Genomic DNA, 14,316 nt, shown 5'->3' with positions numbered 1-14,316 from the left:
ATTATTACTACTATTACTATTATTACTATTATTACTACTCTTACTGTTATTACTATTATTACTACTCTTACTATTATTACTATTATTACTACTTTTATTACTATTACTACTACTATTACTATTATTACTACTCATACTGTGACTACTGTTATTACTGCTACTACTACTGTTATTACTGCTACTACTACTGTTATTACTGCTACTGCTACTATTGCTACTACTATTACTATTACTGTTAATACTACTACTACTATTGTTAATACTACTACTGTTACTACTACTACTACTACTACTACTGTTACTACTACAATTACTACTACTATTACTACTACTACTGCTGTTCAGACCAGACACCCACTCAACAAAGTGAACCAGAAGCTAACCCACCGACACTTCAGACTGGGCTAAGAGCTAACGCTAACCACTCCATGAAATGAAGAGACAAGTAAAAATCCACAGCTTACTGTCATTAAACCACAAAGGGTACAGATTTATTAATGTTCAGATTTAACACTTTTATTTAAAAGATAAAAGCTAACATGTCACACGTCTGATGTGGTTTAATTATAGTAAATCAGTGAGATATTTATCAATCATAACTTTATTTAACTCGTTATCAGATATAAAATAAACTAGATTCAGCAGCACTGGTTTATATTAAACACTATTACGGTTATTTTTGCTTTTCATGAGCTTTTTATTTATTTTTTTAGTAAATAATGTTATCATAAATTAGGAAATAATATATATATATACAATAACACTAATGGAGTGACCCATATGCACAGCCCTAACCCTTAATAAAATATCTATGCTCTATGAGTCAGCAGATATTGTAGCTTTTTTTATTTATTTAATTATATTACTGAAGCAGGTTCTAGTGTTGACGTACTCAATTTAATGTGTTTGTAAGGAACCTGTTTACACCTTAAATTGGGAATTGTTTTATTTATTTATAGTTTTTATTTGTAGTAATTTTCCTAAAGCCAAATTTAAAAGATTGTAGCAACATAGAACAAATAAGTGTCTATTAATTGTTTCAATAATTGATGACTAATCGACTATTAAAATAGTGGTTAGTTGCAGCCCTAGACTCTACAGCAGTGCTAGCTAACCTGTCGATCGCGATCGACTGCTAGATGTTTGAAACACTCCCTGTAGATTTTCTCCTGTGTATGAAAGTGTGTGATTGCTGAGACACCTCATCCACACAGTAGCTGTGGTCAGAGAGCACACAGCATGACAACAGTGATCAACTGTTCATTAGTTCACTGATGGAAAGGTTTAACCATGTGATCAGATGCTATTTTCCTCATGAGCGCCCTACATTTGCGGGGTGTGACCCTGGATTTCCACTGGATGCGTATCTGCATCAAAACTGCTCCGCTGCGTGACCTCAGCACAATCTGCAGTCCATCATTCTCCACCACCACCTCCGTTTGCTGCTCATCTGTTGCAGTTATAATTGTGTGATGTGTGATTCATCCGTAGATAAATGCAATATTTATATGTTATATGTTTTAAAAGTGCTCGGATCGGGCCAACCATGGTATCAACGGAAAGGTCTGGTCCCCCCGAGTCAGAATAATATGAATATGTGCTCGGTTTTTGAGTCCGAAATGGGCCCTTTGGAGGTCTCGGAAGGTCGGTGTTTTCCCCCTTGAACACGTAGTATTTTATTTTGAAAATAATCTGGATACTTTATTCTGTGTCTTTGTACTACTTCCTTTCCCGCACGGGCTTATTTTTGTTAACTTGCTGCAGCACAGCTCCAGCGTCCAACTGAAATTGAGGTGCTGTGTATTTGCTGCAGAAGGCAGCAGCATGACTCAGCAGTGACGGTGCTGTTCTGGAGCAGATTACCATGCGGTGGAAATTGACACATTGACTTTAATGGAAACCTATCAGCTTCTTTTTTTATCTCTCGACAACCTGTGATGGATTATGTGCATGCGCACGGTTGACGCGCTTGCGTGAGAGATAACCCACAGAGGAAGGAGATGGAGGTAGCCATACACACACATACACGCACACACACACACACACATAGTATTTATAATAAAAAAAATACTAAATGAGTTTAAATAAAACAAAGCACTGAACAATTTATATTAAAAGTACACAAAACGACAACAGAAATGCACAAAACTATACCAAAAGGCTCCAAAAACACACAAAATGACTCTAAAAAAACATACATTACAGAAAAATATACCAAACAAACAAAAAATATGAAAATGACTCAAAATACACAAAACTAAATATTTATACAAAAAATACACAAAATGACAACAGAAATGCACAAAACTACACCAAAAACGATACAAAAATACACAAAATGACTCCGGAATCACACTACAATGGCAACAAAAAACTAATTATACAAAAAAATGCAAAAATATACAAAAATACACATAATGACATACATTACAGAAAAATACACCTAATGAAAAAATATAAAAATGAATAAATCAAACACATTTATCATATTCATGTCCCATAGAATTAAACCAGATAAATCTCACACTCTATTTTATTTTACACCCATAAATAAACCCTTTATAACACTACAGAGTACAGTATGTACACCTCTATGTACACACAACCTTATAACACATACTGACAACTCTACTTAAACTCCTCCCACTATATGAATACATACTTTTTTTTTTTTTTTTTTTTTTTTAAAGGATTTTTTTTGGCTCTAGTGGCCTTTATATGACAGTTGCTTGACAGGAAAGGGGTCAGAGAGAGCAGGGAATGACACGCAGGAAAGGGTCCCAGGCCGGGAATCGAACCTGGACCCGCTGCAGATGAGGAACTATAGCCTCTGTACATGGGGCGGGCGCTCTACCCACTGAGCTAAACACCGCCCCATGAATACATACTTCTGACAGGCACTGTACTAGTGATGAGAATGAGCAAAAAAAAAAAGTGAAAAATTAAGTTTTCCTGAACTTTACTGTTCACAGGAATTTAAAAGTATTTTCTTACATTTACCAAAGACCTGACTTTATGCACTTTAAGACATTTCAAATTTGTTTTAAATTCTGGATGTTTGCTTTTATTTACAATTATTTATTTATGTTTATGGTTGTGTCTCTTATTATACAGTTATATTTGTTGTGCAGCCACTAGAACATTAGAACAAAACCTTTGTGAGACTCAAAGAATGAGAATGTGTTGCGTTTATAATGTGTCTGTTACCATTTTATTTACAGTCTGTTAGTGCTTTGAGTTGATTTAAGTCATTGTGTTTTGTTCTGCTCAGGTCATTTTAAATAAAACATACATGGTTAATGTAGCATGAGGTTCAATTATTAATGTAAATATTCATATTCTTACTAATGAACCAAGATAAAGTTGTAGTTTCTACTATTTGCGTCATTAGTTCTAATGAGAATGTCTTCCTTATCCAAGTAAAATTGGTACTGCGTGATATCCTGAACTGAATCAAAAGTAAATCGAATCGATTTGGGAAATTGGAATCGATACCAAGCCCTACTGGTAGTCCTGACCAAGTCTAACATCAACATCAGGAGATGGTTCCTAACACTGCACCTGACAGAGGCCCTAGTGACTTTGAAGGATGGGTCAATTGTAGAGGAAAAATGTCCCTACGGGGACAATAAAGTACACTTTACACCTGCAGTGTTTGATACAAAGCCCTAAGGAAGACTCGTAGGAGTCGAATCCTACGAATACGGCTACCGAGTAGCCACCAGCAGCAGGGGCTTGGAAACCCTGTGTAGTGTTGGCAGGATCAAGGGCAAAGGGGGGAAAGCATGAAGCAACCCCCGTGGCCAGTCATGCCCGAGGGAGCTGGAAGTCTCCGTCCAAGAGAAGTTGAGGGGGCAGTGGGTTGCCTCCTTCGAGGCTAAGAGGTCTATCTCTGTCTTCCCGAAAAGTTCCCAGAGGTCTTTGCCAGGCGGAAGTCCCCACCTGGTTCTATTTCCCTGGCACATGCATTGTGCTCAGGCCCAGCCTAGGAGTCACTCGTAGTAACTGCAGTGACCTGGTGCCACCCTGGTGGTTTTTCTGCGCCATTGGCGACATGTTCAACCTGACCAGGATGTGCCTTCCCTTCACGAAGTGTTCCAGGGCTATGTGAATCTCCCGTGGCTCCAGCACATTTATGTGCCTGATGCTGTCCCAGGCCGACCACAGGGCTCGCACAGTCAGCTTCTGCCAGACGGTGCCCCACCCTGCTGGGCAAGCATCCACCGTCACTCTCTCTCTCAGAAACAACCTCTCTCTCCACAGGGTTAGAGATCGGGCGCACCTCCGGGTAACCTCGACTATCTGATGCCTGTGTAACCTGGCGTCCAGGTGGAGGATTCAGAATACAGATTATAACCTTCAAAGCAAGATAAGAGCAAACATCATATCTATCTGGTCATTTTAACACTAAACATGATGTATTTTATACAAAGTTAATGAGAGATATTGCTTAAAACACTTAGAGCAAATTGCTGTATTCTAAGGATTTTCCTGGTTTCTTGTGCATAAGACAGTATTGACAGTGTAGAAAAAAACATTTCACTTTTTAGACCGTTTCTGTTAATTCTGGAGTGGAACAGAACAAAGAAGAGTTCTCCATGTGCTTTGACAGTGAGCGGAGGAGAGGGGAGCTCTGTCTTGTGTGAAGAACCAGGGAAAAGCAAACAGTCGACTCCTGTGCTTAAAGTTTGTGAAGGCCAGTTGTTCAGGGTACATTGTTAAAGTTGATTGATTGATTGATTGATTGATTCCCACAGACTCCAACCCTCCTGCTCACTCCCAGTCCACTGCTGTCCAACATTCACTTCTGGAGCACGCTCAGTCCGGTCGCTCCCCTCAGCCCGGCCACGCGACGCCAAGGAGCCCACCTGTTCCAGGTGAGCAGAGCTGGACCATGTTGACTATGTGGGCCATTTGGACTATATGGACTATTTGGACAATGTGTCAGTTTGAGAGGAGGAACATCTCCTAACATTAAACATGTTCTGTTTGTTCTCCTCTAGTTTCCATCAGTCCTCACTCCTCAGTTCCAGATTCCAGTTCACAGCATGGATGGAACCAACACCCCTGGACCCATTGGACCTATTGGACCCACCACTCCAGACCTGCACAGAACATAACGTCAAAACATACAAACAAACAAGTACGACTTCAATTATCATCACTCGGTGCTTTAAAGGAGAGTCAGATGTTTACAAACAGTCTGACTCAGCGTTTCTCACCCCTTAGATTACTGCTTTATGTTTACTCTGTTTACTCTTTGTACTGCTCTATGTTTACTCTGTTTACTCTTTGTACTGCTCTATGTTTACTCTGTACTGTTCTATGTTTATATTTGATGCTGATTAATATATTTTCCTCCATGTTTTATCCAATGAGCAGCTCTAAACTTTAGAGGAAGCTGTTAGCTTTAGTTTTTAGCTGTTAGCTCGTCTGCACATATGTTCAAAGGTTAACACTACATGTAGTGTGTGACAGACGTGTGTTTTATTCTTTCTAAAAATGAGTCCATGTGTGATGTTACTTTAGCAGTTAAAAGTAAAGCCATACGTGATTGGATGATAAAGTAAAGCCATACGTGATTGGATGATAAAGTAAAGCCATACGTGATTGGATGATAAAGTAAAGCCATACGTGATTGGATGATAAAGTAAAGCCATACGTGATTGGATGATAAAGTAAAGCCATACGTTATTAGATGAACATTCTGAAGAAGCAAAACTTAATGATCCTGATCTGATCACTTTTTATTGATCCTTTTCAGGACGTCAGCCTTCAGAAAGATCCAAACACACTTTAATAATGTAGACGACGCCTCATGTTGAGAAGCTTGTATAATAGGAGCAGCTGTGTGGTGTCACTGAGTCAGTGTGGGAACATTAACAGGATGGAGAACACAGGTTATTAAACATGTGTGTAGAAGCACAGCAGCAGGTTCTGGTCCAGTGTCTCTCACTCTAACAGTGATGTAATGAGCGATGATAGATTCTAACATTTGGTTTCATCTGTGATGACTCAACAGTAATTTAAGCCCATCCCCTCTGTCTCAGCCATGATCAGCCGAGAAAGTATTAGATTACTTTCTAACTGACTTTAAAGCCATAAGTCTGACACACAGGCTATTAGTATGCTAAGCTACAGTAGCATGCTAAGCTACAGTAGCATGCTAAGCTACAGTAGCATGCTAAGCTACAGTAGCATGCTAAGCTACGTGTTTGTGTGGTAAAGAGTCCTTTGATCTTGAATTTATTGATCTGTTTTACAAACATTAACCACACATTGATCTTTAATAGAAACAGTTTCAGTTTGAGGCGCTTCAGATGTAATCATTATTTTTATATATCAGACCAATGTTTAACATAATAAAGCAGACAAAATGTTTTCAAACATCTTTTATATTTATATCTGTTAAAATATTTAAACACTTTAGACAATCATGATGGAACCTTTTAATGTAGAGAAGGAAACCATCTAATTGTTAAAGAACAAAGAAAGCCTGTTTACTTTGATCATGCTTTGTTTACTGGGATCAAAGTGAAGCCCCACCCACATTAGGACTGAGTCTGCGACCATTGAACCGTAGATTAGACTCCTCTCATCTCAACATCTAAACTCTTAAATTCAAATGCAGTTTATAAACATTTTAGATGCAGTACTGGTTCTACTGGTTCTACTGGTTTAACAGGTTTAACTGGTTCTACTGATTCTACTGGTTCTACTGGTTCTGTTGGTTTTACTGGTTCTACTGGTTCTACTGGTCTGATTACTGATGTCAGGTCTGACCTGTGGTCTTTAAAGGTCAGGTGATCACTTCCTGTGCAGCTCACTATGCAGTAGGAGGTGATTGGTTTATAAATTGATTAGCATCACGTGTTAGCCTAGCCTTTAAACGTGCCTTACCACAGCTAAGCTAAGTTCATGAAATCACGTCCATGTTTATAAACGGTCTTTATGCACAAACATCTGAAATATTTTCTCTCTGCCCTTCATATTTGCAGCTGTTGTATTGTCAGAGAAGCTGATGATATTCTATAAACATTTATCTTGTTTATAACACATGTTATAACATTTATTATTGTTTATAACACGTGTTTATGAACCATGTGTTTTTGTAATTTTCTTGTTATTGTGATAAAAAGTTTTGAAATGATTCCTATTTTTTGTAACAGTTGATGTTTTTCTCTCTCTGTGGACAGGATGTTTGTTGGTTCTATTTTTTTAATGAAAGCCTTTAAACCTTATTACAGATGGGTTGTATTTGTATTAAATGTTTTGATGTTGTAAATGTTGTAAATGCACTTAGATTTGGGGGATTCCCTGTGATAATGGATTCTGTCACTTTTCTATGACTCAGCACTTCATGTTTTTCATGGTCAAAGAGTGATTGATCACTTTGTTTGATTTGTTTGGATTTCAGCCCAAGAAAAACAAACTGAAATGTTTGTTAGATTTTATAAAGTCAAACATTAGCTTTGATTTTATAAAGTCAAACATTAGCTTTGATTTTATAAAGTCAAACATTAGCTTTGATTTTATAAAGTCAAACGTTAGCTTTGATTTTATAAAGTCAAATGTTAGCTTTGATTTTATAAAGTCAAACAAATGTTAGCTTTGATTTTATAAAGTCAACAAACGTTAGCTTTGATTTTATAAAGTCAAACGTTAGCTTTGATTTTATAAAGTCTAACAAACGTTAGCTTTGATTTTATAAAGTCTAACAAACGTTAGCTTTGATTTTATAAAGTCTAACAAACGTTAGCTTTGATTTTATAAAGTCTAACAACGTAGCTTTGATTTTATAAAAGTCTAACAAAGTTAGCTTTGATTTTATAAAGTCTAACAAACGTTAGCTTTGATGTTATAAAGTCTAACAAACGGTAGCTTTGATTTTATTAAGTTTAACAGTTTCAAGTTAAAGACATTCAAATGTTATCGGTGCAATATGTGTGCATGCACATACAGAGATCAAAGGAAATGATCAAGGATGTTTTCACACACATTTGGTAAGCTCAGTTTTATTTTCTTCCTCCTGTCGTTCTATATCGTTAATCGATGACTGTCCCTCACGTTAACGTGTGTGTAACGTGTCATTGTTTCACGCCGTACGTTCTGGTGGTCGAGGGTTCAAGTGTTTCTAATTATGAGACCAACAATAAAATACTTAGAACCTAAAACATGCTTTGGTTTGTGGACCCTGCACATTCATTCACACACTGTGGGCGGGGCCTCGTACAGAGGTTGTGTGTCCTTTGCCACGGTGTCTAAAGTAAAGAGGTGGTGAAATAATTAGAATACAGTATATAATATTACACTTTATTTACACGTGCGTGCGTGATGGAGACGGATTAGAACCAATGACCCTCTGATTATAAACCTTTTATTAACCCTTAGTCACCACCACCAATAGTCATATTACAATAAAGTAACTCAAGGTTATCAATGTTGTGATAAATCAATAATCACATTTATATTCATCTTTATCTTGTGCAAATCATCCATTTTCTTATTTTGTTTGGTGACGTATCTTTATATCAGAGATAAAATAGTTCCTTTATTTAATTAAAGCAAAAAAACTAACGTCATTATTTCACAGGCTGTTTTTCTTAGTCTTTGTTATGTAGACAGTTATTATAGTTATAGTTCTAGTTAGTTATAGTTTAGTTATAGTTATAGTTTAGTTAGTTTATAGTTCGTTATAGTTATAGTGAGTTCGAGTTATAGTTATATAGTTATAGTTAGTCTATTAGTTAGTTTATAGTTATAGTTATAGTTAGTTATAGTTATAGTTAGTTATAGTTATAGTTAGTTATAGTTAGTTATAGTTATAGTTAGTTATAGTTAGTTATAGTTATAGTTAGTTATAGTTATAGTTAGTTATAGTTATAGTTAGTTATAGTTATAGTTAGTTATAGTTAGTTATAGTTATAGTTAGTTATAGTTATAGTTAGTTATAGTTATAGTTAGTTATAGTTATAGTTATAGTTAGTTATAGTTATAGTTATAGTTAGTTATAGTTATAGTTGTAGTTGTAGTTGTAGTTATAGTTAGTTATAGTTATAGTTATAGTTAGTTATAGTTATAGTTAGTTGTAGTTGTAGTTGTAGTTGTAGTTATAGTTAGTTATAGTTATAGTTATAGTTAGTTATAGTTATAGTTAGTTATAGTTAGTTATAGTTATAGTTCAAAGTGGATCATATTTTACTCATGTTGTTTTGTTGCTGTAAATTGTGTTATTTTTTTAATTCCACTACATTGTGGGCGTGTACACCTGATCTTTTTCTATTGCGTTTTACTTTAATAAGAATGTATTTTGTAACTTTCTACTTTTATAATGATAGATTTTATTTTAAAAGTACTTAATTTGACCAATTAATTATGTGAATAAACAAGAAGCAATAATTAAACTAAAAAGAAAAGTTGGTAGATGTTCCATCTTTGATCCACGGGTGTCAGTATTTGTTTAGTTTTCTCTCTCTGACTTTGTAGAGCAGGTTTTTGAAAAGTAGTAGTAGTTATATCCAGTGTCATAGTACAGCACACTGAATAAATTCAGGAAGTTTTAGAGAGAAGAGGAGATGGTTTCCTGTGCTCTCTCTCTGCGTTTGTTTCCATTGCTGTTTATCCTGTTTTAGTTAGATTTAGATTTAGACTATTTTATTCATCCAACAGAGTAATTCAGTCTCAGTCCACCAGGTCATTCATACATTTAGACAGCAGATAAAGATAGTAATAAAAGTCAGTACAGTACATTGACAGAGAAGCAGTTTTTAGCCACTGTGTAGTTCAGCAACCACAGGGAAATTATTTAGCCCCGCCCCCCTCCTATTTTCTTATTAGTGTGACCATTATTTTAAAATAAAAACATGTCTGTAAATGATTGTTAGTGGATGTGAAGGCTGTAGATATGCTTACAGGGTCTTTATTTGGAAGCTCCTCCTCTTGATGTTTTTTATTATGTTTATTTGTTTCTACTTGTTTTCTTTTCTATTTCTTAGTGAGATTCAGTTTGTTCAACCTTTATTTTTCTACTACTGTCCCTCTCCATATTCTTTGAAAAACACACACGCATGCGCACACACACACACACACACACACACACGCATGCGCACACACACACACGCATGCGCACACACACACACACGCATGCGCACACACACACACACGCATGCGCACACACACACACACACACACACATGCATGCGCACACACACACACACACGCATGCGCACACACACACACACGCATGCGCACACACACACACACACGCATGCGCACACACACACACACACGCATGCGCACACACACACATCTATTTTTATTCCCTTGTTCAAACAGCTGCTCAGTAAAGCGGTGGACATAAAAAGGGACAGATTCCATTCCACAGATAGAGGTGAGAAGCAGAGAGAGAACACCGTCACTCAGTCAGATAGAACACAGGAACCTTCAGAGGAACTTTTAATAAAGGAACCAGTGGAAACATCTCCAGCAATGGCCGACTCCAGCAGTCCTCCGCTGTCGTCCTACATCATGGACGAGGAGACGCTGAAAAGGAAACAAAAGGAGAAGCTGAAGAAGCTGATGGCTACAGGAGGAAACCCTCGACCTGCTCGTTCGCTGCTTGTCCTCACCCTGAAGAACCCCATACGCAAGGCCTGCATCAGCATCGTGGAGTGGAAGTATCCTCTAATAATTATAATGTGCTGTGACTTTATTAGTGATTTATATGTATTAGTTACGTTTCCTATAATCACATTCAGACCTTTTGAAATCATAATTCTTCTCGCCATCTTTGCCAACTGTGTTGCCCTGGCCGTGTATTTACCCATGCCTGAGGAGGACAGCAACAACACCAACAGCAACTTGGTACGTTTCTCCTCCTTTGTCTACTACAGGGGTCTCAAACTCAAATTACCTGGGGGCCACATTAGGCAGAGTCTGGATGAGGCTGGGCCGCATCAGGTATTCCACAAAAATACTTTGGTAAAAAAATCAAATCTTCATAAACGTCATTACTAACAGTTCTTTAAAGGTAGGGTAGGTCATTTTTGAAAGCTAGCATGATTTTGAATGTAGCCTCCCCGACGGCTCCGCCTTTACCCCCCTCGCCCCTCCCCTCTGTGCTCACTCACATGCATGCTCACAGCTGCTGCAGAAGAGGAGCTCAGCTCATCACTTGTATTGTGTAGAAACGTCTCATTCATCAGTAAGTAAACAATAAACTTTATCATATATGTGTTAAAAACGTGACTAAAAACTCTGTTTTAACTCTGTCAGCGGTGACGCTCGTTCAGTGTGAGCTCGTGCATGTGAGGGATTGAGAACAAGCAGGGAGACGGAGACGTGATTGGTTAAAAATTGGTTGAAGTTATTACAGGTTTACAGCTGCTACAGATGATGGATTTTCTTTGTTCATTTTTCAGAGAACATAAGAACTTAATTTCTGTCAGGACATAAAGACAATTTCAACCCAAACTTACAAAATGTATCTGGAGAAAATTACCTTCCCCAGCTTTAATTTCAGGTATTCCACAAACAACTTTGGTAAAAAAAAAAAAAATGAAATCTTCATAAACGTCATTACTAACAATTCTTTAATGTCAATGGGTTCTTCTGAACACGAACTGCTCTGAATATAAATGCAACATTTCTTCTGAACATGGCTTCTCTGACCTGGAAGCTCTTCCTCTCACATAGCTGAGCTACATTTGGTTTGAGGGAAGAAATAGTCTGTGATCATCACCAACTTTTCTCTTCACTGTAGGCTTTTTTTAATTGCTGTTGCTCTCCTAATAAAGTGTTTTTTTTTTTTCAAGCAATAACGTTAAAGTCATGTGTCTAGCCAACCAGACGCACGGTGAACGTGTTTCCCGCCTTTTTTTTCCGGAAACAACAAGGCAGATAATGCACCACTCAGCAGAAATCATCTTTCTTTTTGTGCTCAATGTTCATGTATTTTGTGATGACATGAACATCATGACATTTGTAGACGGTAGAAAGTACAGAGATAGAGAGCGTAAAAAATGTGATCACCAGTGGGGCGTTTACTATCCGTCGGGACATTAGCCTATTATAGCTGATCTAAACCATGGGACGTTATTTACTGGCTTTTATTTTCTATAATAACCTCATGGAATCAGCTGTACGTTCCAGCCAACAGCGATGTTTCCTTGACTATAACCAAGGTGGGTAGGTCCCCTATGAGCCCCCAGCCTTGGAAGCGGGACGGCGGGTGCGAGATGGCTGGGTGGGTGGCTCCATTGGAGGTGTGCTTCCCTTGGTGACATCATCAACGCACAATGCTGTAAATCATTCATATTGTAACAGACTATTTAACTGAGTTATGATCCACGTGTAGTTTATTCAATGTTTAACAGCTGTTGTGGTTCTCATGGCATTTGAAGCATCGTTGTTACGTACAACTTTCACTGTCAATGTTTGTCTTTGTTTACATGTGTTCTGCATGTTGATTGGCTGGGAGGCTGGGGAAGGGCGGGCGTAAGCGGAGAATGAGTGGTTCATGATGTTTTAACGACTTCCATTAAAGGCTGATAAACCTTTAATAACGGCTGGAGTCACGTCATTACAATACAGTATAAAACACACAGGCTGCACTAATATTACATTTTCACATTGTCCTGTGGGACACAAGAATGAGACCCCTGGTCTACTATATATATATATATATATATATATATATATATATATATATATTACAGTTATTAAAAAAGTAAAACAAAAGCAACTTTCGCAACTTTTCTGTAAAATTACAACATTTTGCGATGAATGACTTGAGATAACTTGTGTTTGGTGATATATAGAATATGTTGGAATTTAACACAACTGTTAGTGTCTCATATACAGTTTATATATATGAGACATATATATATATATGAGATATATATATATATATATACACACATACTAGGGGTGTCAAATGATTAATTTTTTAATTGTAATTAATCGCACTACTTCCATAATTAACTCATGATTAATCGCATATTTTGTATCTGTTCTGATTGTACATTAAAAGGATATTTTTCCACTTTATAATACTCTTATAAACATAGGAGTGGACCAATATGCTTACATTATGCAAATTTATTATTACAACATTTAAAACTCAGCCCAACAGGAATCATCAAGTGAAACATTAACATGAATTCAAAATCAACAATGTAGTGTCCAAGTCAACATTTGGAAAGAATTAATAAACATCCACTTTTCAAATATCTTAAAATCAATAATTGATCCTTCTGCATCACAACAGAGACATTTTCAATTGTTCATCTAAATGTTCCACCTCAAAGCAAATAACACAATATGATTGTTCCAAACCACCTGACATAGGTAGAAATAAACACTAAATCATTTCTTACTACAAAGTAGGCTCAACATAAGGTGTTATTAAACAAATAAATGGTGTTATTAACAGCTCTCATATTGTATTCAGCATAATCTGTGTACGTGTAGTTATTTGATGTAATGTAAATCATTTCAAGCAGACCTTCGTCCTCCACAAAGCTAATGGACCTGCAGGATGTAGCCACACATTTAGCGATTGCTGTTGAAAGTTTGTTGTCCAGTCTTTCTGTAAACAATCCAACGTGGTCCGCCTTTGGCGTGGAGGAGGCGGGGTCACAGCATTGGCCGTATGCTTAGCAAGCAGGTGATATTTTAGACTTGACGTACTTCTATGATATACCAACTCACACCGACAATACACACATATGACTTTTGTTTTGTGAACCATCTGGCAGAACTTTGAAGCTGAACTTTTCATCTAAAAGCCCTTTTTCCGTGTCCATAGCTCCGCCCTGCGCTACCTTTATCCACAAACACGTTGCTACCTGAATTTCCAACCACGCATTGGGCCGCCCTGATGTTCTTCTTTTTCTTTGTGGTCTTTATCGGTGGTCGGCCTCCACCATTTGGGTCATTACCGCCTTCTACTGACGCGGCGTGTGGGGAACAGCTCCAAGCTCAAGTCAAACTCCTGCAAGTTGCCAACGAGGGGTACGTTAATCGCACATTAAAAAAGATAGTGGCGTTAAAGGGAATTTGCATTATGTTAATAACGTGTGAATTTTGACAGCCATAATATAATATATATAGCTGCTCTTATTCCAGAGAAGAGCTCTTGAACGTCAGGGCAACAATCCCCAAAGATTTATTTCCCACTTTCATCGCTTCCTCTGTGGATTTACTGGACATTTTACTCAAAGGTTCGCTCACCTTTGCTCACGCAGTGAAGCGCCGGAGGAGAGGAAAAAGAGCTGGTGCGCTTGTGCGTCTCCGCCAGCGCGGCCGACGCACACC

At 37.5% G+C, this 14,316-nt stretch overlaps 2 protein-coding genes across 4 annotated transcripts in view; both read left to right on the top strand.

Moving 5' to 3' along the window:
• Positions 1–1,985: 1,985 nt before the first annotated feature.
• On the top strand, positions 1,986–6,910 carry LOC114459106 (ETS domain-containing protein Elk-4-like). 3 transcript variants are annotated; one of them, XM_028441469.1, is made up of 3 exons: positions 1,986–2,006; positions 4,758–4,877; positions 5,004–6,910. In XM_028441469.1, exons 1-3 carry the CDS (start codon positions 2,001–2,003, stop codon positions 5,118–5,120), a joined length of 243 nt encoding a protein of 80 aa, XP_028297270.1. In that variant the 5' UTR covers positions 1,986–2,000; the 3' UTR covers positions 5,121–6,910. The 3 variants fall into 3 exon arrangements, 1 of the variants encoding a protein (XP_028297270.1); XR_003673230.1 differs by lacking the exon at positions 1,986–2,006 and adding an exon at positions 4,576–4,686; XR_003673231.1 differs by lacking the exon at positions 1,986–2,006 and having other exon boundaries at positions 4,718–4,877; positions 5,004–5,143; positions 5,765–6,910.
• A 3,462-nt stretch (positions 6,911–10,372) lies between these two features.
• LOC114459101 (dihydropyridine-sensitive L-type skeletal muscle calcium channel subunit alpha-1-like) overlaps positions 10,373–14,316 on the top strand; it is a 39,229-nt gene continuing 35,285 nt past the window's right edge. Inside the window, exons 1-2 of the mRNA XM_028441464.1 lie at positions 10,373–10,676; positions 10,758–10,863. Of these exons, the coding sequence (XP_028297265.1) occupies positions 10,489–10,676; positions 10,758–10,863 (294 nt within the window). The 5' untranslated portion in view covers positions 10,373–10,488. The remainder of the gene's footprint in view (positions 10,677–10,757; positions 10,864–14,316) is intronic.

Source organism: Gouania willdenowi, unplaced genomic scaffold (assembly GCF_900634775.1).
Source record: "Gouania willdenowi unplaced genomic scaffold, fGouWil2.1 scaffold_261_arrow_ctg1, whole genome shotgun sequence".
NCBI lineage: Eukaryota > Metazoa > Chordata > Actinopteri > Blenniiformes > Gobiesocidae > Gouania > Gouania willdenowi.
This window is presented reverse-complemented; position numbering and strand designations above follow the sequence as displayed.

Bases quoted from the DNA above. Each gene is read 5' to 3' on its own strand.
- LOC114459106 (XM_028441469.1), top strand. The intron at 4,878-5,003 runs GTGAGCAGAGCT...GTTCTCCTCTAG, and splicing joins AAGGAGCCCACCTGTTCCAG to TTTCCATCAGTCCTCACTCC.